The sequence below is a fragment of the Humulus lupulus genome, chromosome 2 (assembly GCF_963169125.1).
Source record: "Humulus lupulus chromosome 2, drHumLupu1.1, whole genome shotgun sequence".
In the NCBI taxonomy this organism is placed as follows: Eukaryota; Viridiplantae; Streptophyta; class Magnoliopsida; order Rosales; family Cannabaceae; genus Humulus; species Humulus lupulus.
In genome coordinates, this window is record NC_084794.1 from 187,513,898 (window position 1) to 187,540,823 (window position 26,926).

The window sequence follows — 26,926 nt, forward strand, 5'->3', positions numbered from 1 at the left end:
GCTAGTCTTATGGGGCGGGAAATATTTGGCAAAGAATGCTTTTGTCATTTCGTCCCATGTTCCGATAGATCTAGGCCTTAAGAAATACAACCAGCTTTTTGCTTTGTCTTTAAGCGAGAAAGGAAAGAATTTCAATCTCACAATGTTGGTGACATCAGCTCGGTTGTTGAATGTAGCCACCACCTCTTCGAATTCCCGAATATGCACGTACGAACTCTCATTTTCCAACCCATGGAAGGTTGGTAAGAGGTTAATCATGCCGGGTTTGAAATCGAAATTTGGCATATTGTTGGGATACATTATGCATGAAGGTGTGGCTGTACGCGTAGGATGTAAATATTCCTGTAGCGTTCTTGGTTGGACTTCATCTTGATGAGCCATCGTGGGTGGTTCAGGAAGTCTCGGTGAATCAGGAGTGTTTGAACGAATGGAAGAAAACGATGAACTAGGAGAGTTTTCTAAAGTTTCTACTTGTTGTCTCACAAATCTCCCTAGTGCGTCTCTGTTTCGTGGCATAAATATTTTTTTATTTTTTATTTTGTAAGTATTATAAGCGCAAATGTGTAATAATGTAATAAGTATACACCAAAATGTTCCCAGGCCAATTGGAAAGGCTGCCAAGGTACCACTTTAGGCCCAAGAGCTTTTCTAGAACTCCCCGAGGTTCTTAGAAAAGATTGGAGGGTAACGCTAACACAGACCTTATTTAAGAACCAATTTTTCTAAGACAGAACAAGTTTGGTTTTTACTAATTTTCAAAATTACACAAATGTTCTCAATACTTTGTTTGATTTTATTTTTTTTAAAATTTTATGATTTAAAATTTTATGCTCTTTTTTTTCGGAGAAAAAAAAAACTAAATCTAGAAAATAAAATTCTAAACCTAAAAATAAGATTAAAAAAATGAGTAATTAAAAAAATAAAATAAAAATAAAAATTAATAAGGAAAAATAAAAGAGAAATTAAAATTATACTACTTCTTTTTTTTTTTTAATAGAAAGAAAAAAATTAATTTACTATGCAAACCTTTAATTGTAGAATTACCTCCCCGGCAACGGCGCCAAAAATTGATATTGCCCAATAAACTCCTAAGCGATCGCAGTAGTAATCGGGCTATGTCGTATCCACAGAGAGGTAAAATACAAAATTAAAAGAAAGATTAGTAAATTAAAAATAATAAACTTTGGAAAAATGTGAATTTGAAAAAGAATATAAACATTAAATGAATAAAATCGAGGGATTAGAATCAGAAAGAAAGTATGGAAGGCATTAGTTTCATTCATGCAAACATATATATATTTTAATAAAATTGATTCATTATACTCAACTATAATTCTACACCATTAATTATAGTTGGAAAATATATATAATAAGCTCACCTTAAAATATATTCTTTAATTAAATTATACTAACTTCTAATTTTAAAAACCTATCATATTATATACTTTAGAGCGACAAAATACCAATGGCAGAATGCAGTAAAAAGCGTATAATATAACAAATATTCTAAATTAAATTAAAAACCTAAATTACATAAGAAGAGCATGACTAGACTTATGTAAAAGATAATAATAAATTTAGAACAAAAATTAGAAGAAAATAAATTTAATTGTAACAAATATATAGAAATGAAGAACAAAATAAAGAATCAATATATTAAAAATATAATGTAACACATGAACTCCACTCTAGCCTTTCCACAAGAAAATTTAGCCTAAAATAGGCATTGTTTTCACTCAAGAAAATGTAAAAGAAAAATAGGAAAAGTAAGTGTTTTTCTCTCCAATACTCTCTACACTCTCCTTACACAATCTGATGAGATTTTACACCATTTGGTACTCTATTTATAGTGTAAATAGGACTCAAAATCGTGTAAAACCGTGTATAAAATAGTGGAGAAATGGTTGAAAAATAGGTGCAAAGTGGGTAAAAATGGGGTTGAGCCGTGGGAGACAAGGTCTGACCGTGACAGGCGGCTGGTCGGGTTCATGGGGAGCAGAGACTGACGAGAGGGACGCGTGGCATGCTCGGGTTGGATGTTGGGCTGGAGGCGTCAGTCGTGGTCGGGCCGTGGGGAACATGGGCTGCCGCAGGGGGACAGGTGTCAGCGAGGCAGGTTGTCGCGTCAGGTGCAGGCGCGTGCGTCAGGTGCGGCGTCAGAATGTCAGAACGTGGGGCAGATTGGCGGCTGGCGGCTTGACGGCTGAGTTTGGGCTCCCTTTTGGGCTTGATTTTGGGCCTATTTCTCCTTCAAAAATACCATTTTCTTCATTATTTCTTCAATTTTAATTCTTTCTTTCTCATTTCTTTTTCTTTGTGTCAAAAATATATTTTATTTCCTGAAAATTAAACACAAATTAAATTAAAATTAATATTTTCAAATATAAAATATATGACAATAAATCCATGAAAATATTAATTAAAACTTAATTAATTTTACACTTTTAAGACCAATAAAATGATATTTTTGAGCACTAATCAGGAGCCCATAGCGGCAAACGATATTCTTGATGATGAAGTCCAGTGCCTTCTTAGAAGTGATTATAGTGAGTGGCTCGACCTCGACCCACTTCGCGAAGTAGTCGATCGCCACTATTGCATACTTCTCTCCTCTTTTTCCCGTGGGCAATGACCCGATATGGTCAATCCCCCAGACAACAAAGGGCCAAGGATTGATCATCTGTGCGAGCTCATTTGGAGGAGCTCGAGGTATATTGGCAAAGTGTTGGCACTTGTCACACTTCTTAACATAGTCCATCGCATCTTCGTTCATGGTGGGCCAAAAGTATCATTGTCTGAAGATCTTCATGGCCAAGCTCTGCCCCTCTGCGTGGTCCCCGCAAAAGCCCTCATGCACTTCTCGGAGTATTAGATTGGCTTCTTTCCTGGACACAAATTAGAGCAAGGGCAACGAATATCCTCGCGTGTACAATTTTCTATCCATGACAACATACTGTGGCACCTGGTAAAGCAGCATCCAAGCTGCTTTCTTATCCTGCGGTAACTCCCCGGAGACAAGATATTTCACTATAGGCTCCATCCAACCGTTATGGGGTTAGACTGCTTCCACTTCCTCAAGAGTTGAGATGCTCAAAGCAGCTAAGTGGTCAATGGGGACTACATTGATTAGTTCAGTATACTTGGTGGTTGCAAGCTTGGCCAGGGCATCAGCGTTAGAGTTCTGTTATCGTGGCACTTGTCGAATGGTGAATTTTTTGAAGTTGTGTAGCATTTCTTGGGTCTTCACCAAGTAAGCAACCATTCTTGTCCCTCAGGCCTGGTACTCCCTGAGTACCTGATAAACTACAAGCTACGAGTCACTGAAAATCTCGAGGCTCTCGGCCTTGAGCTCAAGTACTACTCGAAGCCCAGCAATGAGCGCCTCATACTCTACTTCGTTATTTGAGGTGTCAAACCCAAATATCAGAGCACTATGAACTCTATGCCCCTCAGGGGATACCAAAATGAGGCCTGCTCCCGGAGGCAATTCCAAGAGTGCACTTCTGGGGATTTAGTTTCATCCCAAACCTGCAAAGTCCTGAAAATACTTCTGCTAGGTCCTTTACGTTTTTGGGGGCTGTTCTAGACTCGACCAGCATGTCGTCTACATAAACCTCCATGTTTTGTCCCGATTGTTCCTTGAACATACGGTTCACGAGCCTTTGGTAGGTGGTACCAGCATTCTTCAGCCCAAAGGGCATCACTTTATAGCAGTAAACTCCTTTATCAGTTCAGAAGTTGGTGTGTTCTTAATCTGCGACATGCATGGAAATATGGTTATAGCTCGAGTACGCATCCATAAAGGACAAGAGTCTGTACCCAGAGGTGGCGTCGACCATCTGATCTATTTTCGGCAGCGGGAAACAGTCTTTAGGGAAAGCCTTGTTGAGGTCAGAGAAGTCTATGTAGGTCTTCCAGGTGCCATTTTTCATGGGCACGAAGACCGGATTGGATACCCACTTGGGGTATTGGGCATCCCGAATGAATCCATTTACGAGTAGCTTGTCTACCTTCGCCTTTAAGGCTTCCGACCTGATCTAGTCAAATGTTCTCCATTTTTGTTGAATTGGAGCGACGTTTGGCTCGACATTCAAGGCATGACAAATGATATTTGGGTCAATGCCAGTCATGTCGGAGTGAGACCAGGCAAAAACATCCTGATTTCCCCGAAGAAAGCCCACCAGTGCTTCTCGTACTTCTGACTTCAGATTCTTTCCGACCTTGGTCTTTCTTTCGGAGACAAAGGCATTAAGGGCCACTTCCTCGACTTCCTCCATGGGCTCGATAGCCCTCTCTGCCTGAACCCACAGGTCCAACTCATTGGCTTCACCAACCCGAATAGTATGTGCCAACACCTTGACTACCATTATTGGTTGCTTGAGGGACACATTGTAGCATTGCCTCGCCTCGCCTCTTTTTGGTCTCCTCGGACTATGCCAATCTCTGAGTCTGTGGGGAACTTCATGCACATATGCCGAATGGAGGTAACCACCCCGAACTCCACTAAGGTCAGACGCCCCAAGATGGCGTTATATGTCGAGGAGCAATCCACCACCACAAAGGTGTGATACTTAAAAACTTGGCGTGGAACCTCTCCAAGCATCATGGGAAGCTTGATCTTGCCCATCGGTATGAGACCTTTCCATGAAAACCCATATAGAGTTGAGGTGCATAGGGACAAGTCGCTTGTGGTCAACCCAATCTTCTCGTAGGATGACTTGAACAGGATGTTCACTGCACTCCCCCTATCCACCAGGATCTGAGCCCTTATCTTATTGGAAACCTATCTCTCGGTCACCAAAGGATCTTGGTGTGGAAAATGCACTCTCTGAGCATCGTCCTCGGAGAATGTGATGACTTGGTCGGTCATCCTTGGCATCTGGGCTGGCAATTGAGCTAATGCCAACACTTCATCGTCATGGTTTAAGGCCCACACATACCTATTATGTGAGCCTCAGGAGGTGCCCCCACTCGCCCATTCACTGGGGGAGGTCTATGGACTATCTGATGCTGCGGACACCGTACCCAGAGCCTGGGGGGTTGCGAGCTATGCGGGTGTTACCACGGCCGGGGCCTGAGCCTGGCGTGCTCCCTTCCGAACATACTAGCGGAGGTGTCCCAGTTTGATGAGGTTTTCGATCTCATCCTTGAATTTGCGACACTCATTTGTGTGGTGCCCCACATCGTTATGAAAACGAAAAAACTTGTTGGGATCTCGTCTTTCCCTATCTCTCTGAAGGGTTGTGGCTTCCGGTAATGAACGTGATGTTCAGTGGCCATAAAGATGTTTTCCCGAGAGTCCACTAGGTCAATATACTCAGAGTACTGCGAGATATACTTCTCATCGGGGGCAGTTCCCTGTCCTATCTACACTGTCCCATTTCCCTTGGGCTTTCTACCTTTGCCTTTGCCCCCGCATCTACTGCTGCTGGGGGTCCAGCTGGGTGGGGCAGTTGGGATGGAGCAGCAACTTTAGCACTGAATGCAGGCTGATAAGCACTGTATCTAGTGGGTGCTGCTCTATATCCTGTGTGAGATACACTGAAACCAGTGGGTGGCACGGCACTAAAGCCAGCTGGCAGGATAATTGGATTAGAGCGTAGGGTGGATACTCGGTCCCTGAGGCCACGGGGCCTGGCATTGTCGAAGCGGGAAAGGCGACGGGCCCCCCAAATGCTCCAATCTGGGCATCTTCCCAGCTGATTTCCCAACGGATGAAATCGTCGAGCCTTCGATATCCTCTCCGCTGAAGGTCATCCCACAATGGGGACCCCGCACGGATACCTCCCTGTAAGGCAATTAGCTACTGGCCTTCGTCGACCCTCTTGGTCCTTGCATCTTCCTCCTTGAAGTGCTTGATGTAAGCTTTGAGGGTCTCGAATGGTCCCTGCTTTATGTTGGCTAAAGCATTGACCTCAAAGCTCACCTTCCGAGCAGCTATGAATTTTCTTCGAAAGGAAGACGACAGATGGTGCCAAGAATGAATGGATCTCGGTTTGTGCTTCTTGAACCATTCATTTACTGGTCCTATCAAGGTTATCGGGAACACATGACACTTGACATTTTCGGAGACGCGATGCACCGACATCAACCTATTGAACTTCGAAAGGTGGTCGGTGGGATTTGTATTGCCATCATAGGAAGTGATGGCAGGCATCTTAAAGCCTCGTGGTAACGCAACTTCTACAATGTGAGGAGCGCATGGCTCCTCTTCCTCGTCCTCTGAGTCAGAGCCATGCCTTGACGTCGGGCCATTCTAAGCACTTTCCTCTTCAAGCTCTCTAACTCCGTGCGGAGGGGGTCACGGTCTTGGTTGGCACTTTATGCCGGGTTATCCCTCTTTCGGGCATTGAGGCTGTCTCGAAGGTCTGACTGGTCCTTCCTCCCAGGTTTGCGCTCGAAAGCCTTGTTACACCTACGAGCATTCAGGCCCTCTCGTAGGTCAGTTTGGTCTTGGAATGCACCACTGCCTTCGGGGTATGCTACTTCCATTTCTTCGTCGAACTCAACGTTTTCATTGTTAACTGAGATGTTGATGTCACGTTCTCAGTTAACGGAGGTGTTTTGCCTATTGGCTCCTTGGTCGTTGTTCTTGTGGTGATGGCGAGGTGCTGGGGGGACACCACCTCCGGGCCTCACGCGATCCGTACTAACGCGCCTGGGAGGAACGCCCTGGGCTCCACGAGCGCTGACGGCCTGGCGGTGTCCTCGGGCACTTAGGCGTTTACCCTTACTAGCTGGCATCGAGGCCTGGTTGTCTTCGGGGTTTCGACGAGCCTTCTTTTGCTTGGGAGTAGGGTTGTTGTCGATCTTACCCTTGCCATGATCTTGTGGCACAGTGGGGCTCCAACTCCAGCTGGGTGCACGGGGGGCATGCCAGCTAGCGAATCTTGCGCCACATGAGCCGGGTGCCCGGGAGGCACACCGATTGGGTCGACAAGTGGCACTCCAGCTGGGTGTACAGGTGGCACACCAACTGGTTGCCTAGATGGTACTTTGCCAGGAGGTCCACTCAAATATTTTAATATTTAACAATTTTATTTAATTAATCTTTTAAGAATTTATTCAAAAAAAAAATTATTCTTTTAAGAATTTAAAAGAAAAAAAAAGATTTTTTTTGAGATTTTGAAATATTTTTAATTTTAATATTTGATAAGAAATGTATATTTTTAATTTTAAATTATACAATAGTGCTAACGTGACAATGACAAGTCAACAATCTGTTAGTCACATAAAATCCACTTTACAACACTGAATAGTTCGAAAATAATTTTTAACAGCTCGAAAAAAAATCAAAGAGCACAGTAATGCACTGGTCATAGTTCGGGAAACAAAAATCCTAAATAGCCCAAATAAATTACAATCTATTTTTTTTTACATGGCGGTTTAGTGTAATTATAGGGAATGTTCGACAAAGTTTTAAGAAAATTTTGAATAATTTAAAATGCCCAAATCATGATTTAAACAAATTGTTGCCTGCGTTCTTATTTCAAAATTGACATGCTTGTGCAACAAGAAATTCCAAAAATTTGTGAGAAGCCTCCTATAACTACATCATCCATCGACATGTTGTAAACAAAATAAAGTTAGAACTTATTTCATCACTCCTGCAGTAGTTTATATACATATATAAATATAAATATTTCAATCAAACTGGTACGTGCCTCAATAACTACACAGAGTTCTCTTCACAATTACACATACCACAGCCAAGAAAAGGTTTCGCAGTGATGGAGACTTGACAAAAAAAAGATAGTGTAATAAAATATTAATTAAAAAAAAACAGAATGTAGGACATGGTGTTGCGATGTCTTAAACCCCTGCAAATTTAGTATATTTAGTAAATGTAGTCTGGTAGTTGAAGGGGAAACTGTGCTACAGTTACTCTGAACATATCGCCTTTTGGATCTTGCAACCTGAAAAATAACCAAAAAAAAAAAAAAATTGTAAGATTTTACATTACTAAACATAATATTACCACAACCTTGTCTTTCCATAAGCAATCACTGGCCTGGTAACAAGATACGCCCTTCGTCAAGTTCAAAAGTAAAGAGAGGACGATTGTTCTATTAGTTTGCAACCAGCTAACCAGAAAAAAAAATCTTATTTTATTTTCCTACTTCTCCATTGCGGTTAGAACCAAGCCGCAATTATTTCTGCTAAGTTTCACACAAAGCTGCTTGGGAAAGACTCTTGAGATCAGGATGCTCATGATTAATGGGAAAGACTGCTAAGAGGCCAAGATGCTCTTCACAATTACACATCAAACAAAGTTGAGTAGGTTTACCAAGTGGGCTCATGATTAATAGCCTCATTTTTGTTCAAACTATGGATAAATTTTATCAACAGTAAGCGGCGTACCTGCCAGGGACAAAAGTAAAATAGCCTTCAACAGAACCTTCGGAAGATGGTAAAGGAGTGCAACTCTCGTAAACAAATTCCTTTTCACCTGGTCGCAGTATTGGAAACTGCAAAACACATAACAAGTGAAGAGGTAAGTTATCCAAAGTGAGAATGCAACGATGTATCTACACATCTACAAGTTCCACAAGAGTTTAAGCTCGTCTTTAGAACAACTGGTACAATAAAGCTAATGTATATGTCAGTTTAGTTCAGAGACCATTGAAAAAGATCTAAAAATAATCAGCAAAACACCAGTTTTGCAAACAGCTCATTAAACCCCAGATGAATTGGGAACACCACAGTGCATCTTTCCATATATATATATATATAAGAAATAGTTGGTAGTTACCCCTTGCCCCTTTGTTAATTAGCGGAGCTGGGGTTTGAACTCCAGACCTCTAACACACAACACACACCCAACTACTTGAGTTAGTTTTGAGTGGCCAAGGCATCTAGTTTAGAACTTTATCTTGACAAATTATATAGTTCTTGTTCATAACTATTAATGTGAAGAAGCCATAAAATGCAATCAACCTAATGTGCATTGCACAATAAACTATATAAGACAGGGCTGACAAATAATTCGTGCAACATTTCAGAATTATGTACAACAATTTTGCTAGCTTAAATGGTTTATGGATCTTACGATAGGATAATTATTACTGAGGTTAAATATAAGCATATGCTTGATTATTCCTCAAAAGCACTGCATATGTAAACATCTTAGCCTTGTGGAACTCTGAGCGTACCATATGCAAATGCATCTTCAACTTCATAACTTATCAAATTTGATACTTCTACCATGAAGGTTTACTGTTAAGTAAATAATACATCACCTAAGAAAGATTACAAGATTGAAGAATGAAAAAGCAAACATTTTGTGTAATAATTTAGTTACTAAGGTTAGTGTAATGACTTGTATTATTAAGTGCTGATAGTTCTTAATAATATATTTGTAGAAAATGGTGAATCAATTGTGTATATTATTCAAGTAAATAACATGTATTTATACAAAATTAGAGAGGCTAAACTAGAAAACTAGGAGAGAAATTAGGAAACTAAGATAATTACAATTAATCCTAATTTATAGCTAATTTACAGCTAATATATTATAACACTCCCCCTCAAGCTAGAGCATAAATGTTAATCATGCCTAGCTTGTTACAAAGATAATCAACCCGCACCTCATTCAAAGCCTTTGTGAAAATATCCCCTAATTGTTCTTCAATCTTCACATATCCTGTGAAGATCCAGCCTTGTTAAATTTTCTCACGAACAAAATGACAATCAATTTCAATATGCTTAGTTCGCTCATGGAACACAGGATTTGAGACAATATGAAGAGTAACTTGGTTATCACACCACAATTTTGCTGGTAATGAAGTCTTAAATCCTACTTCAGTCAAAAAAAAATATATCCACATTATCTCACACACAGATTGTGCCATAGCCCTATATTCTGATTCTGCACTAGATCTATACACAACACTTTGCTTCTTATTCTTCCAAGAGACCAAATTGCCCCCAACAAAGACACAATAACCTGAAGTGGATCTTCTGTCTACCTTGGAACCTGCCCAATCTGCATCTGAGAAACACTCAATATGAGTGTGCCCATGATTCGTGTAAACGATACCTCGTCCTGGTGCTCCCTTCAAGTAACACAAAATTTGCTCTAACGCTGCCCAACGATGAATTGTTGGAGATGACATAACTGACTGACAACACTAACTGAGAACGCAATGTCTGGACGAGTCACAGTAAGAAAATTCAACTTTCCAACCAACCTGCGATATTTTTTAGGATCTTCAAATGGTTCCTCATCTCTTGTAAGGTGCACAACAGGATTCATTGGAGTACTACAAGGTTTTGCTCTCAATTTTCCCGTCTCAGTCAACAAATCAAGTACATACTTTCTTTGAGATAAAAAAATAAATTGTTTACTCCGAGTGACTTCAACTCCCAAGAAATACTTGAGCACTCCAAATCCTTCATGTGAAACTGGATATGAATGAAAGATTTAAGAGATGAGATTCCTCTAGTATCATTTCCAGTAATAACAATATCATCCACATACACAACTAATAAAATGATATCGACAGTTGATCGTTTATGGAACACAAAATGGTCTGACTTACTTTTCAACATACCAAATTTCTCAACAGCCTGACTAAATTTACCAAACCAAGCACGGGGACTTTGCTTCAAATCATATAAAGATTTTCGAAGACGGCAGACTCGCCATGACTCCTCCTGAGGAACAAACCTAGGAGGTTGCTCCATATACACCTCTTCCTGAAGGTCTTCATGAAGAAAATCATTTTTGATATCTAGCTGATGCAAAGGCCAATGATGAGTAGCTGCCATGGAAATAAACAGCCGAACAAATGTCAGTTTACTAACAGGAGAATAAGTATCAGAATAGTAACCCTTAGTAACAAGACGGGCCTTCAAACAAGAAATTGATCCATTTGGATCGGGCTTAACCGTGAATACCCATTTGCACCCTATGGCCCGTTTTTCTGAAGGTAAATCAGCCAAGTCCCAAGTACCATTTGCATCTAAAACATTAATCTCTTCTATCATTGCATCATGTCAATCAGGATGAGATATGGCTTTACGAACAGTTTTAGGAATCGAGATAGAATCAAGGGAAGCATAAAAGAGAAAGAAGAAGAGGTCAAGTGATTATAAGAAATAAAAGAAAAAATAGGATAAGTGCATTGGCGTTTACCTTTACGTAGCGTAATGGGAAGATCATCGCTTGGGTCCGGATCTGATGACGAAGAAGCAGGTGCAGGACATGAAACGAGAGGTGGATGCCTGGAGTACACTTTAATAGGAGGAAGAGGCATGTCAGGAGTTGTGGCTGAGGCAGGTGGAGGAACAGGAGACTCGTCAGAACATGTGTCAGAGGCAGAAGATGTGATAGAATATACCAACAAATCATCGTCCTCCCCCTGATGAGTAGGAGTAGATGAAGACAAAACATAAGGTGTGTTTTCCACAAAAGTAACATCAATGGAGACAAGATATTTGTTAAGATTAGGACAATAACATCTATACCCTTTCAGAAGACGAGAATAACCAAGAAAGACACTTTAATGACTTAGAATCTAATTTTGTGACATGTGGACGATCATCTCAAGCAAAACAAATACTGCCAAATATCCTAGAAGCAACTGGAAACAATGACTTACTAGGAAAAAGAATTTTATATGAGATCTCACCATTAAGAACAGAGGATGGCATGCGATTGATAAAAAAACATGTTGTGGAAACGACATCGACCCAAAAATGTTTAGCAACATGCATTTGGAACAAGAGGGCTCGTGCAATTTCAAGGTGTCTGTTTTTACGTTCCGCTACACCATTTTGGGATGCAGTATCAACGCAAGAAGTTTCACGAAGCAAGCCATTAAAGATCATATAAGAGTGAAACTGAGCAGATGTATATTCCTTGGCATTATCACTTTGCAAAGTACGAACAAAAACATTAAATTGATTTTTAATCTTAGCACAAAATGCTCAAAATATAGAAAACAACTCAGAACGATTTTTCATTCAATATAACCAAGTTACACGAGAATAATCACCCACAAAAGTAACAAAATACTTGAATCCAGGTTTAGGCAAAATAGGAGAATGACCCTAAACATTAGAATGAACTAATTCAAAAGAAACACTAGCACGTTTAGTGACTTGAGGACTCGAACTAAGACAATGATGTTTGGCAAACTAACATGACTCACAATCTAATGAAAATACCTTACTATATTGGGGACAAAGTTTCTTGAGCAAAGAAAGGGATGGATGGCCCAACCGACAATGAGCATCAAGCAGAAGCGACACTCGGACAAGCAATAAAAGTTGGTAATGGATCAAGAACATACAGGCCGCTAGATTCATGTCATTTACCAATAATCTTCATCGTCATAAGATCGAAATAAACAATGATCGGGAAAGAATGAGATGCAACAATTTAGATTACAAGTGAGTTGACTGACAAAAAGCAAATTAAATGATAAATTAGGTAAGTGTAAAACTGATGACAAAATAAGCAGAGGTGTAGGAGTAATAGTGTCAGATCCAAGAATAGAAGATGATGACCCATCAGCTAAGGCAGCAGTAGAAGTGAGACTATGAAATTGAAAAGTGAAAAAGAGACTCGAATTGCCTATCATGTGATCTGTGGCACCACAATCAATGACCCATTTTGAGGATGTGGAAAGAAAGCACGCATTAGATTTACCTGAATCAATCGCAGTGACAAAAGGAAATGATGACTTAAGTGATTCTTGGTACCTTGAGAACTTAGCAAATTCATCAGCTGAAATAACGACCGATTTGTCAGATGCATCACTAGTGTTTGCAATATTAGCGGAGTGTTTTTGCTTATTTTTAAATTGTAGCTTCTTACACTCAAACTTGGTGTGGCCTGGTTTCTTACAATAGTTGCACATAATGCTTCTGAAATCCGGTGTTCGATTGTCAGGTCCTTGTGAATTGCCTCCTCTGTATCCACTTGGAGTAGAAGTTTTCCACGGTTCATAATTATTACAATTAACCAAAGCACTATTAAGAGTAAGAGAAACAGATGGAGTAGTTTCCGTGCGAAGAACAGGGCTAAAGATATCTTGTAAAGAGGAAACATCAAAACCAGAAAGAACCTGTGCCTTTCCAGAGTCAAATTCAGATGAGAGTCCTGCTAGAAAGCATAGGACAGCCATCTGCTCTCGCTGGCATTGTTGAACCTTCACATCAGGACTAAATGGCAACAACACATTAAGCTCTTCATACGCCCTCTTAAATGCCATAAAGTAGTTCATAAGAGATTGATCTAGTTTCTCCGCACGATAAAAGGCTTTGTAAACATCATACATACGAGATAGATTGTCTTTTCCAGAATACAAAATTTCCAAGTAATCCATTAGTTCTTTAACCAATTCACAGTGATTGATCAAGCTAATTACCTCGATGTCAATAGAATTCCAAATTTGAAGAAACAAGCGAGCATCCTCCCGTAGCCACATCTTTCTTGAATCATCTTTTTCTTCTAGAGGATCATCAATCAAATGATCATCTTTGTCAATACTTTCGAATCGTCTTACTCCATTCCAAATAATTCGAACCAGTCAATTTATGGTCCATGATTTTAGACATCACGGGAACCACATCAAATACAACCGCTGATTTTGGATCTGATTTTGTCTCTACCATAATCTCAAAAGCGAATAATGAAAAAGACAAGGCAGAAAGCGAACAAAGAAAGAACACCCAAACACGAAAGTACCAAACCACAAACGAAGAAGAACCAATGGAGACAGAGGACAGAGGAGGGCTGAAAAAGGAGCAGAAACTGACCATTGTCAGATTCATAGCCGGACGCACCTACATGTGCCGGCGCGTGGGGAAGATCGTGGTGGTGAAGGGCGGCGCATGAGGCTCACGCGCGGCGATTCTGATGGCCGAACTTCGAGGTTTTGACGATCAGCGGCTGGGCAATCCTTCTATGTGGGTAGTGAGAACTAAAACACACTCCAAATAGGGTTACCGAAAAAGGAACCCTAAAATAAATAAAGAACCAAACTCAAACACAAACACTAATTTTGGGATCAACCTTAATTTCAAAACTCAAACCTTAATCGAATTGCTTTGATACCATGTAAAAACTGGTGAATCAATTGTGTATATTATTCAAGTAAATAACATGTATTTATACAAAATTAGAAAGGCTAAACTAAGAAACTAGTTGAGAAATTGGGAAACTAAGATAATTACAATTAATCCTAATTTCTAGCTAATATATTCTAACAATATTCTTTAACTAATTCATTCCAGTAGTTAAAAAGGAAAAGTTCATCAGAATCTACAATAAAAAATAGGACAGTTAATCTAAGGTAAGTTGCACTAAATTGTACCTTTCCAATTACAGCTTCACCATTAACATCAGACACTACTTGGTTATTAGCATGAATGACCCAGTGTCTCCAATACAGTTGACAAGACTCAAATGTCATCCCATTGACATTACATCCTCCCGGAAGAAGGGACATGCGGATAGAATAGGTAAATATATATTTTTCCTCAAAATCTTGAAGGTTCGAAAACTCTGGAATAAGCACAGCAGAAGCACGAACCTATGGTAAATATTCAATTATTAGTAAGTTTTGTGGACGATAGAATGAATGATAGAGATTACAGTAATCATAACAACAAGAATTAAACAACAAACTCAGAACAACTCTCACTAGTTTTAAGGTAACCAAAGTTTTTTAACATGCACACACCCATCCACCCCCACCCACTTGACTATAAAGCTTCTACATAACTCTAGATATTGGCATCTCTGGATGTAATTTCAGATAATACTCTATCATCTCGTTATCATCTTCTGTACTTCTCTTCCTACATCTATTAATTAAAGTCCCTTTTTATATAAAAAGTAAAATAAAATTACAAGTACTTTTATCACTCAATGGTAAAATTATATATTTTAATATTTCTTCCTTGCACCTGCACAGTTCAAAATAAAATTCACCACAAAACTAATGAAAGAAATTTGTTAAAAAAAAAGGTTTTCATTACTATGATTTTTATAACATCCAGATTAAGATTGTTACATACAATGATTTTTATGCATTTACTTGGATAAACAATGTCTTCATTACTATACTTAAATACAATGAAACTGAAAGAAGATTATTTACATCAGCTTAATGCAATTACTTACTTGCACCCCAGAGGTTACAGCAGTACTACATAAGGGAGGTTCTTCCGGAAACTGATTGATACTATTACTACGGGGTTTTTTCCCTTCACGAAGTTTAATGATTCCTTTTTCCAAGCGGCTAGCATGCTCCTCTAACCACAGCAACATGGCATCCTGCTGTTGGTCAGCGTCAAGATCATGCACCGACCTGATCAATTCCTTTGGCACACAAGGAAGCATTTCTCCAGAAGTTGAAAGATTCTTGGTGCCAACAAAGAGTTGACCATTGGTACAGTTTAGCAAAAACAACTTGGGAATTAATGTGGAGGAAGCAGCCACAATGATATACTTTGATTTTCCAGAGAAACCAGGATAAGATCTGTTATCAATTGTTTGTGCAATTATTTGATGTAATGGCAACAAGTACACATTTACAGAGCGATTATAGAAAGTATAACCACCTATGAGGCCCAATGGACTACCATAGAGATCATTTGCGTAATCTTCATCTTTAAATTCCTGGCCATTGTAAAAACGATAGAGGATCCTTGTAGGGAGAGGTAATTTCACCTTCAAGATTCTTTCGAACTCTTGAATCTCCGATTCTGATGCCCCCTTTCTAAGTGTAGCTTCAGCCTCTGGAAAGTTAAGTGTCAGCCAGTTTCTAAGTCTTCCCCAACATTTATGAACTCGCCTAACAAGTGACCAAGGATACATACTAAACGATTCACGCCATAATCGATAAGATACCTGGGACAGACAGAACCAGAAAAAATAATTTAAATGTCAAGGGATACTCTTTCAAGCTAATACTACTGAAGCAGCTAAGCAAAATCTGATAAATAAATTTATAGCAAAGAAAAAAAAACGAAACCAAAATGTGTCATTAACCTAGTCTAGTTCTCAACTCTGTCAAGAAGTCAAGTCCCACAACATGCTAAAATAGTGTATTTTTTAAAACCTTAACCTATATTCTGATGAACCTGAGCTAGACCAAAGTCAAGATAAAATGACATCAATTGTCACTGTAGAACAAAAACATATCAGGGGAAGAATAAAAAGATAGGTAGCCAATACAATATCTCAAAAGGCATTATTGAGGTTGACGAATAGTAAGTTTTCAACTAAATTCATTGCAAGGTGACAAAATATGTAGCTTCACACGCAACTGGGGTGTGAGAAAATCGATGGGTCATTAAACAGTTATGTCCCCAAACGACCCCAGATATGAATTCAACAGTTTTTCCATCAACTGGGAACACAATGAAACCGACCCAGAGTCCAAAATCACAAACCTACATAGTTACCCATAGAAATACGTATAACAATATATCCAAAACTACACAAATTCAGTAAGTAGAAGCGAAAATAAAAACATGATTTTGTTCCATTTCCTGACATTTTGTATACCTTGAAAGAAGCGACTGGATTGCCGAGAGGATCAAGGGGCTGAGAGAGGCCAAGCTCTTCGGCGCAGAAATGGGACCAAAGAACGTCTTCGGAGGTGGATGCCCTCAATTTCTTGCTGACACAAGAAGCTCTGGCGGTGTCTTCAGCTCCTAAGTTGCTTAGGATTATGTTAAGCTCGAGATCACCCAACGAGTCCAACCCCATGGTTTCTCTCTCTGCGATTTTCTGGTAAGAAAGTTACTCGTAATGTCTAAAACGAAGATTATTAATCTGCTATGCTATGTATTCTCCCTCGTGTACACTACACATTCACAATCGGTGCTACAGTGACACTTGATCATCCAAGACAAAGCGGATTTTCGTAACTATGACATTTTTGTCTTGATTTTATATTAACACGACTATCTCAAAACTTTTTCAAAAATACAATTTTAGACCTATTTTGGCATTAGAATAGGTGCAAAATGATGGTTATACGAAATTAAGTAAATAATCTTGTTTTTTATTTTGATATGTATATTGGTTTTGTTTAATTAATTTTTATTTTAAAGTTATTTTAATTTTTTTTTATAGATGGTTAAATAATATAATATATTATAAAATACATATATTAGCAAAACTTATAAAATTATTATTAAAAAATATATATCTTATGCTAATAAAATTATATATTACTATTAAAATGTATATAGTATAATATAAAATTATATACTATTTAAACAAAATTAATATATATCACTATTTTAAAATTATACGCTCCTAAATAAATAAATTATAAAAAAAATCATTTAAGTAATCAACAATATAAAATTATTATTTCTCTATAATTAAAAATGAAGACATTAACTTCTTAATGTTTTTGTTTTTGGCCATTTACTATATTTTCTCAAAGTCTAATTATGTGATGGTCTAAAATGAATATTAAAATATGGATAAGTTTCAATATTTAGATTAAATATGGTATTATTTTTTTCTAAAAGAAATTGGTATTTCTCACATATAATTTTGTGAAGAAAATTTGAGCTTCTATTCCTGTTGCCCCATATTTAAAAAATATATACAGGTCAACTCTATTAATCATTGAAAAATGTACTTATATTTGCACCCAAAAAAACATAGGTACCCCATTAATTATAAAAAATTATTTTTTAATATTTTTTCTCAATATTTTTTTATATTCTTCAATTTCTTTTTTGTCAATTCTAATAATGTTATTTTTTCCGTTTTCATAATTTTTTTAGAAAAAAACTTTTACTTTAACAAATTTTTATATATATATTTTTTATTTTATTTAAATATTTAAAATATATATTATTTATATGTATTTTTTGGAATATAAAAAAGAAAAACTTTAATATATATATAATTTTTTATTAAAAATAGGATATCTTAATCAATCTTTCAGTGAAAATATAATGTCCCGTTGGAAAAATAATGTGTCACCAACTTCAGTTTAGACCCACATGCCCCTCCCATAACTCTTCTCTTTCTTTGCCCATGATAATAGAGTGTCACCTCCCTGCAGCGGCAAATCACCCACCTCAATGTTGCCACCACCATTAACGCAGCCAAGCACCTATCAATTTTCGTTTTATGTTTGAAGACAATAACATAAAGCATAAACCACATTTTTTTTTAAATGTTCTCCGTACAAATCAAACAATAGTCTTCGTGACTCATGGTGGGTTTTGGCTAGCAGTGATATTTAGGAATCACAACTTTTTTCTTGATTCACGATGGTCTCTATTTTTCGAAAGATGTTTCAATGTCGGATGACATGTTATTTCGCATGTGAGGGACCTGGAACTCTTATCTTTTAATAAAGAGGATTGGGGCTTTTCAACTTGAGAAACTTTATTCGCAGGACCTGGGTTTATTTTACTGGGTATTAGTTGGTTGAGTCTGGAACTTTCTTGCTTAGTCAAGTGTTCGTCTTTCCGCTAGGATCTCTATTTTGTCGATATCCATGGGACAATGACGATTTATTCTTCCATTGTTTAGAGGCTTGGTCTGGTAATGGCCTTTCAAGGCATATTTTATCTTTACAGTATTCAACCTGACTCTACTACATTTTTCCCTTTGTTGTGTCATTTTTTTCCTTGCTCGAATATGACCTTTGTTTGTATTTGAGATCTAGTGTTTGTTGGTTTGACATCTATTTTGTTGTTTTTGGACCTGCTTGAGAATTATCTCTGTATGGTATTCTATTTGGGTTTTTCTCTGGTTTTCTCTGTGTTTTAGGATGCAATGAGCTTAAGAATTTGTTGTATCTGGGTTTTTCTTCTTTATTCCTTATGAAAATGCCCCAATATCGTGAGGGGGTGTTTGGTATAGGGTAAATTAAAGGTGGGAATGAGAATCTAAATCCTTTCTTATGTTTGGTTCAAATTTTAAAAGAGTAAAGTTAATAATTTGTGTGAGCTACACATGTATTTTAAGGGTAAAGTGAACCATTTTGTACACAAGAGTTTAATATTACCTCAATCCTAAGTCCATCTACACTTTCCAAAGCAACTCAACTACTCAAAACAAATACCCCATGAATGGTTCTTGTTTGTATTGGAGTTGTATGTGCCCTATATGGGCTTCCCTATTACGTTGTGGGGTTGCAGAGTTTACCGCTGATAGGGAGTTACTCCCATTGTGACCTAACGAGAATTATGACTTGGAATTACTGAGGATTAGCCAACCCCATACAATCAAAGCTCTACGGTCTCTCCTCAGGTTTGAGGACTCGGGTGTTTTTTTCTTATGGAAACAAAACAAAAAAGTTATGATATGAACCTATTATGGAGACGAATGGGTTTTCTTCGAGTTGTCTCTATAGATGCGACAGGTACGTCGGGAGGCCTATCTCTCATGTGGAAAAAATGTGTTTAGATAATAGTCTTACAAACAAACAAAACGTTTATCTCAGTTCAATTTGATCTCGTTGAAAAATGGCCATGCTAGAATTGTTTCTTTACTTATGTCCTCTTGTGAGGGTAAAAAGAGACGAGTTTTGGAAATCTTTATATGAGGTTGTTCAGAGTGACTCGAATCCTTGGGTATATATGGATGATCTCAATAGCATTATCAAGGAAGATTAGAAAATGGGGGGTCACCCATTTACTATGTCAGGAGGACAGGGACTCAGAGAATTCATTTACAATACAGGGGCTATTGATCATGGATGATCAGGTTTTTTCTTTACCTTGACCAATGGACAGAATCTAGATTCACTCATTAAGGAACGATTAAACCGACTTCTATGTGACTCCTCTTTGATTACTTCCTTTCCAGAGGCAAGGGTCTCAACTTTGCCTATTATTCATTCATGATCAGTCTCATCTGATACTTAATATGCTCTTGGATTTAGAATTGTGCCCAAGACCGTTTCGTTTGCTTAATGCCTGGTGTGAGGACCCCAAATGTAGGGAGGTGATTAAAGAAGCCTAGAATTGTCAGGTTAGAGGATTAAAAAAAAATTAGTTAGTGGTGAAATTGAACAATGCGAGCAAATCTTTGAAACATTTGAATAATAAGATTTTTGGATTTTGTTATGATCATATCTAGATCCTTACTAATTTCCTCACTGAAGTTCAAAGGCATAATCCTTCAACTGAGAATCTTAAACTTGAAGTTGATATCCTTTTGGAGATGGAAGATATTAAAAGAAGACAATATGACATATGGTTCCAAAAATCTAGAATCTCCAAATTGGTAGACAGTGAGGCGTTATTCATATACCTCGCTATCACCGAGCACGCCATTTGTAACACCCCAAGTTGCTAATAAGGTTCAAGACCTTGATTAGCGTGCCTGGAGGGCAATAAGTGAATTAACATGATAATATATGAATTTGAATGAATACGTGATTAGAATACATGTTTAGGTGGTATAAATATGCATGTGGACCCCGTTTGTATGTTAGGGGTAAATTGGTAATTTTAGCCCGCTGAGGGCATAAATGTGTTAATGGTATTATGTGATTTGTACCACGTGAGTGTGGTGATATTAATGTGATGCACGTGCCGAGACGGTCCTAGAGAGCTAGTTAACTTAAAAGTCACAACGGGATTTTATACCCGGCTTGGGAGGAGCCTAGGGATACTTTGGGGAATTTCGTAAGTTGAGTTGAGAATTAGTGGTTAATGGTTATTGGTGATTGAGTAACCTGGGTAACCATTAGTAACTACTGAGAGTAACAAGTTTAGATGGAAAAAAAATGGTAGAATTGTAATATAGGTGAAAGGACAAGAGTGCCCTTGAGGTTTAGTTAGGAAGGAATTCTTATGGAAGGGTAAAGTGGTCATTAGGCTAGGGTTAGATAAGGTTCAGCTGAGGGAAAAAGGATTCACGTTCTACACTTTATCATTTTGGTTTATGCTGAATTTGAAGAAAAGGCTAGAAAGCAAGGGAAGCAAGAAGGAGGGCTGGAACTTGAAACCTAGAAGGAAATTCAAAGGAGTTTGAGGTAACCAAAACCAGATTTAAGCTAGGATTGTTCAAAGGTAAGAATTTGTGCTCTGTTTTTGTTGAATTTAAGTCTGAATTTTCAGAGATTGAGTGTGGGAATTTAAAGGAGATATGGCTGGTTTTACTTGGAAATTCAGTTAGGGTAATCAAGAGGAAAGAGGTTGGAGGTTGGAATTGAGAAGAGTTCAAGCCAGATTCTTGATTGAGGTAAGAGCTCTAACATGTTTAAATTTTCGTATCTGATGTGGTTTAAGATTTTAGAGGCATGATTTATAGTTTTCAAGCTCTGGTTTAAGTCTTGGAAGCCATGGTTTAAGTTTCAGGAATTTGAAACTCAAGATTGGATTTTGAGTGTGATTGTGTAATTGAGTTTGTTTTTTATGTTTATAGGTTGTTAAAGGGTTCAATTGGGGTTTTAAATTGACTTTGGGGCTTAGGTACTTGTTTGGGTTGAATTGGAGTTGTTTTGGCTCGGGAAAAATGCAGGAGAAAACCCAGAAATCTGGGTTCGCGTAGGGGCACCGCGGCCCTGTTCTTTGGTGCTGCGGCGCAGGCATGCATCAGGATTAGAGGAAAGCCTCTGGGCGCTGCGGCCCTTGATGGGAGTGCCGCAGCCCAAGGCCATTTTTGGCAGCCAAATATTGCATTTTTAGGGCTTTTACCGGGGGCTCGAGGGATGGTTCCAATACATTGTTTTAGGGAATTAGAGGTCCCGAGAGTGCGGGATTGGTCCCGGGAAGTGGTTTTGGGATTGGTTAGTATTAAAAGTGTTTTATATGTGTTGTGACTAGGATTTTGGAGAGGCTCGTGATAAAGGACCGTGCTTGTGACCTTGGTACATCGGAAAGCTCGGGATACAGGTAAGAAAACTGTAGCACCCGTAGAGCAGGGCTTGGGCCCATAGTATTGTTGCAGGGCGCGACCCTAGGTTGTATCATTGCTAGGATGTAGCTTTAAATGAATTATTATATGTTTGATTGTTGTTTGAGAATGCTAAATGTGGTTATAGCAGAATGAACGGCAAAGGATCCGGGAACGGCGAAGGGCCGAGAACGGCGAAGGCCGAGAACGGCAGTGGGGCCGGGAATATCACTTAGCACATGGAGTGATTATGGTTAGGGTGAGACCCCAATGGATACATGGGATATCCTTACGGTGTGGACCGAGAGCCCAGGCTTTGGTAACGCTTCTGGGACGGCATGGCCGTATATGTGTTTAAATCTTATGGTCTGTCTGATTAACTGTGAATTGTCTGCTATAGTGGTTGTATGATATGCATATGTTATGTGCTGTATGAGTTTTCTTGCTGGGCTTCGGCTCACGGGTGCTCTGTGTTGCAGGAAAGGGCAAAGAGAAAGTCAACCAGCCATGAGTACGGAGAGCGTGGAGGCGGCGCGTACATGTTTGGCTTGCCCGACTGCTTTGGTTGGGGGATTTTGTGAAATGGCTGTATTAAACTATGTTTTGATAATTAGTCATTTGTAAACCTATTTTGAATTGTAAATATTTTACAAACCTCATTTTGGGATCCCGAATGTTAAACTCTTGAATTTTTAATGAAATTGAGTACTTTTAAAGATTACAGCCTTGACTTCCTGTTAAATCACACTTTTGTTCTAGAAACCTCGCTTAGCGAGTTAATTGCACTTTATAAACTCACTTAGTAACGACTCTAAGGTAGTAGGGCATTACAACTTGGTATCAGAGCGAGCCAAGGTTATTAGTTCTGGAGACTGACCGAACATGTACGCATGCTGCCATTGAAAAGCTCGACTCAGGGTTGATTAATATACTTGAGTATGTGTTTGAATGCCTTGTTTGCCTGCTTAGCTTATAAAGAGCATGATGAATGAAATAACATATGCATGATGCCAGGGCAAGGCCCGTTGTGTGTTATATGCTATTTGTATCTTGTTTGGATTGTTGATCTTGGTTTGTTGTTGAGATTGGGAGGTGGAATTGGATTTTGTTATCATGCCTGATGAGCGGTGTCACTGATTGTAGGCATATAGTTGTAATGCCTCGGCAATCATCTAGACTCCGCGGTAGCAGAGTCGAGGATGACAATCAGGGTAAGGACCCTCCACCTGCCCCACAGAATTGGCAGTAGATATTAGCCGAAATGGAGGCTAGATTGCAGAGAACAGAGGAAGAACTCCGTCAGATGAGGCAGCAGGCCCCTCCACAGGTTACATGGTTACCAATACAGCAGAATGTGGCGCCAGTGCCGGTTCAGCCTGTGATTGAGAACAGGTGGGAACCCTTGTACGAAAGATTCAGGAAGCAACAACCTCCTACCTTTGAGGGTGGATCGGACCCACTGCGGGCGGAGCAGTGGATGAATATGATTTCCTTGATCTTAGACTTTATGAGGGTCGAAGGAAATGAAAGGGTATCTTGTGCTAGCTACATGCTTAGGGAGGATGCCCGCATCTGGTGGAATGTAGTGAGTCAGCGGAGGAATGTTGCAGTCATGACATGGGAAGAATTTAAGAGTATCTTTAATGAGAAATACTACAGCATAGCAGTTCGAGCTGCGAAGGTTGATGAGTTTATCAACCTGACTCAGAACAGATTATCAGTTACTGAGTATGCCCTGAGATTCAACAAACTGGCGAAGTTTGCGCCAGACCTAGTGCCGACGGATGCGGCCAGGAGAGATAGATTTATACGGGGGTTGAATGTGATGATCGCCCGTGATGTGAATATTACGTTGATTCCAGAGACTACTACTTATGCTCAAGCAGTGGATAAGGCCCTTACTGCAGAGAGGGCTAAGGATCAAATATGGAAGGACAGTGTTGTTAGGCGCGATGCCAGGAGGACGGTGCCTCCTTTTGTTGGGTCTAGTCGGGGCAGTGGCCCCAATGAGCAGAAAAGAAGGGTTCCAGATTCATTTGTTCCTCCTAGTTCTGATAGGAGGGTACGAGGTTCTATTGGTGGCCGTCAGGGCGGTGGTGACAACTGGAGGAGTTTTCCGGTGTATCCTCGGTATAGACGACGACATCAGGGTGAGTGCCGGATTAGGGCATGTTTTATCTATGGGAGTGCCAACCATCTAAACAAAGACTGCCCACAAGCTAAGAAAGAAGAGCCAAAGCAGGGAGACAGTCTCGCTCTCGCCAGGGTATTCGCTTTGACTTAGACTGAGGCGGAGGCTAGTCCCTCAGTTGTGACAAGTCAGATCTCTAGCGCTGGTTCTTTGTATACTGCATTGATTGATTCAAGGGCTACCCACTCATTTGTATCTGCTAGGGTGATAGACCATCTTTGTAGACCTAGTATTGTGTATGCTAGGAATTTTCAGACTTTGTTTCCAACAGGAGAACTTGTAGTCTCTAGGAGATGGGTTAGAGCATTACCAGTAGAGATAGATGGTAGAGAATTGTTCGTTGATTTAGTTGAATTGGACATGGATGAATTCGATATGATATTAGGGATGGATTGGTTAACGAGGTATGGAGCAACGATTGATTGTAAGTGGCGAATGGTGACTTTTGAACCAGAAGGCGAGGTACCTTTTTTGTTTGTGGGGACGGTGAATGGACCGCGAATGCCTATGATTTCGGCACTGAAGGCTAGAGACCTGATGCAGGAAGGTTGCATAGGATTCCTAGCAAGTGTCGTGGACACCTCTAGAGCAGCTTCAGTGGGACCGAATTAAACTAGGTTGGTCTGTGAGTTTCCAGACTTGTTTCCAGCAGACCTACCAGGATTGCCGCCACAGCGGGAGATTGAATTCGTCATAGAGTTGGCACCGGGGGTGGAGCCAGTCTCCAGGGCACCCTATAGAATGGCTCCAGCGGAGTTAAAGGAATTAAAGATCCAGTTACAGGAATTGTTGGATTTGGGGTTTATCAGACCGAGTTTCTCGCCATGGGGTGCTCCAGTGCTATTTGTTAAGAAGAAGGATGGGTCGCTTAGGATGTGCATTGATTACAGGGAGTTGAATAAGATAACCATTAAGAATAAGTATCCACTGCCTAGGATTGATGATTTATTTGATCAGCTACAGGGGAGTACGGTGTTTTCGAAGATTGATCTTCGGTCAGGCTATCATCAGTTGAGGATTAAAGAGGAGGACATACCAAAGACTGCTTTTCGGACAAGGTATGGGCATTATGAATTTCTGGTTATGTCCTTTGGATTAACCAATGCCCCAGCAGCGTTCATGGATATGATGAATAGAATTTTCAAGGACTATCTGGATAAGTTTGTGATTGTATTTATCGATGATATACTAGTATACTCCCAGTCAGAGACAGAGCATGAGCATCATCTGCGCCTGGTGTTACAGCGATTGAGGGAGCACAAGTTATATGCTAAGTTTAGCAAGTGCGAGTTCTGGTTATCGCAAGTTACATTTCTGGGCCATATTGTTAGTAAGGAAGGGATACTGGTTGACCCAAGTAAGATAGAGGTAGTGAGAGATTGGCCTAGACCGAGCAGTGTTCCTGAGGTCAGAAGTTTTCTTAGGTTGGCAGGATATTACCGGCGATTTGTAGAGGGGTTCTCCAGAATTGCTACTCCATTGACAGAGTTGACTAGGAAGAAGAACAAGTATGTGTGGACAGATCGGTGTGAGAATAGCTTCAAGGAGTTGAAGCGGCGATTGATTACTGCACCAGTGTTGAGCCTACCGACAGACAATGAGAAGTTTGTGGTCTACTGTGACGCTTCTAGACAGGGTTTGGGATGTGTGTTGATGCAAGCTGGGAAAGTAATAGCTTATGCATCAAGGCAGTTAAAGGAGTACGAGCAGAGATATCCCATGCATGATCTGGAGTTAGCTGCGGTGGTATTCACACTTAAGGTTTGGAGACATTATCTGTATGGTGAAAGGTTCGAGATATACACTGATCACAAGAGTTTAAAGTACTTCTTTACCCAGAAAGATTTGAATATGCGTCAAAGGTGGTGGCTAGAATTGGTAAAGGATTATGATTGTGATATCCTAGATCATCCTGGGAAGGCTAATGTGGTGGCTGATGCATTGAGCCAGAAGGGCCCAGAACAGTTGTTTAGTTCGAGGCAGATATCAGACAGATTTGCTGAGGAGATGACCAGAGCAGGTATAGAGTTAGTGGTTGGTAGGTTAGCCAACATAACTCTTCAGTCCACGCTCCTTGAGAGGATTAAGGAAGCACATGGAAAGGATCCCCAGTTAGTTGAACATAGAGAGAGTGTCCTAGCTGGGACGACCAAGGACTTCTCTATCTCAGAGATAGGTTTATTGAAGTACAAGGGACGAATTTGTGTACCGATTGATTCAGATATTCGGCGAGAGATTCTGGATGAGTCTCATACCACTCCCTACTCTTTACACCCAGGTACTACGAAGATGTACCAAGACCTGAAAGTTTTGTACTGGTGGTCAGGCATGAAGAGGGATGTGGTAGACTATGTGGCAAGGTGCCTAACTTGTCAGCAGGTTAAGGCTGAACATCAGAGGCCAGCAGAGTTATTGCAGCCTCTAGGGATTCCTGAGTGGAAATGGGAAGATATTACCATAGACTTTGTGGTTGGATTGCCAAAGATCGTGGGTCAGCATGACTCTGTGTGGGTGATTGTGGACAGGTATACCAAGTCCGCCCACTTTCTACCTGTAAGAACAACTTATATTGTGGAGAAGTATGTCGAGCTTTATGTGAGGGAAATTATCCGACTTCATGGGGCTCCAAGGTCGATAGTATCCGATAGAGACCCCACCTTTACCTCCAAGTTTTTGGAGAGCCTACAGAAGGCAATGGGCACATAGTTACAATTCAGTATCGCTTATCATCCTCAGACAGATGGGCAGTCCGAGAGGACGATTCAGATATTGGAGGATATGTTACGAGCCTGTGTGTTGGACTTTGGGGGATCTTGGAGTAAGTATCTCCCATTGATTGAGTTCTCGTATAACAATAGCTATCAAGCGACTATCGGAGTAGCTCCGCATGA

At 39.7% G+C, this 26,926-nt stretch overlaps 1 protein-coding gene across 4 annotated transcripts; it reads right to left on the reverse strand.

The window, feature by feature from the left end:
* Positions 1–7,581: 7,581 nt before the first annotated feature.
* On the reverse strand, positions 7,582–16,898 carry LOC133818810 (F-box protein SKIP16). Of its 4 annotated transcripts, none has more exons than XM_062251875.1 (6): positions 16,526–16,898; positions 15,137–15,865; positions 14,325–14,543; positions 11,138–11,363; positions 10,554–10,763; positions 9,421–10,404 (listed from the first exon to the last, which is right to left on the reverse strand). In XM_062251875.1, the coding sequence occupies exons 1-6, from the start codon at positions 16,727–16,729 to the stop codon at positions 10,079–10,081; spliced, it is 1,914 nt and encodes a 637-aa protein (XP_062107859.1). In that variant the 5' UTR covers positions 16,730–16,898; the 3' UTR covers positions 9,421–10,078. The 4 variants fall into 4 exon arrangements, with proteins under 4 accessions (XP_062107860.1, XP_062107859.1, XP_062107858.1 ...); XM_062251874.1 differs by having other exon boundaries at positions 10,542–10,763; XM_062251876.1 differs by lacking the exons at positions 9,421–10,404; positions 10,554–10,763; positions 11,138–11,363 and adding exons at positions 7,582–7,916; positions 8,362–8,468 and having other exon boundaries at positions 16,526–16,892.
* Positions 16,899–26,926: the final 10,028 nt, after the last annotated feature.

What these genes read in the sequence shown, in the direction of transcription:
- LOC133818810 (XM_062251874.1), bottom strand. Translation starts at nt 16,729, where the DNA reads ATGGGGTTGGACTCGTTGGGTGATCTCGAGCTTAACATAATCCTAAGC. An exon ending in CTGTAACCTCTGGGGTGCAA is followed by an intron (nt 14,544 to 15,136) that starts GTAAGTAATTGC and finishes TATTTACCATAG; the next exon opens with GTTCGTGCTTCTGCTGTGCT. An exon ending in GTGAAGCTGTAATTGGAAAG is followed by an intron (nt 11,364 to 14,324) that starts GTACAATTTAGT and finishes CCTACTCATCAG; the next exon opens with GGGGAGGACGATGATTTGTT.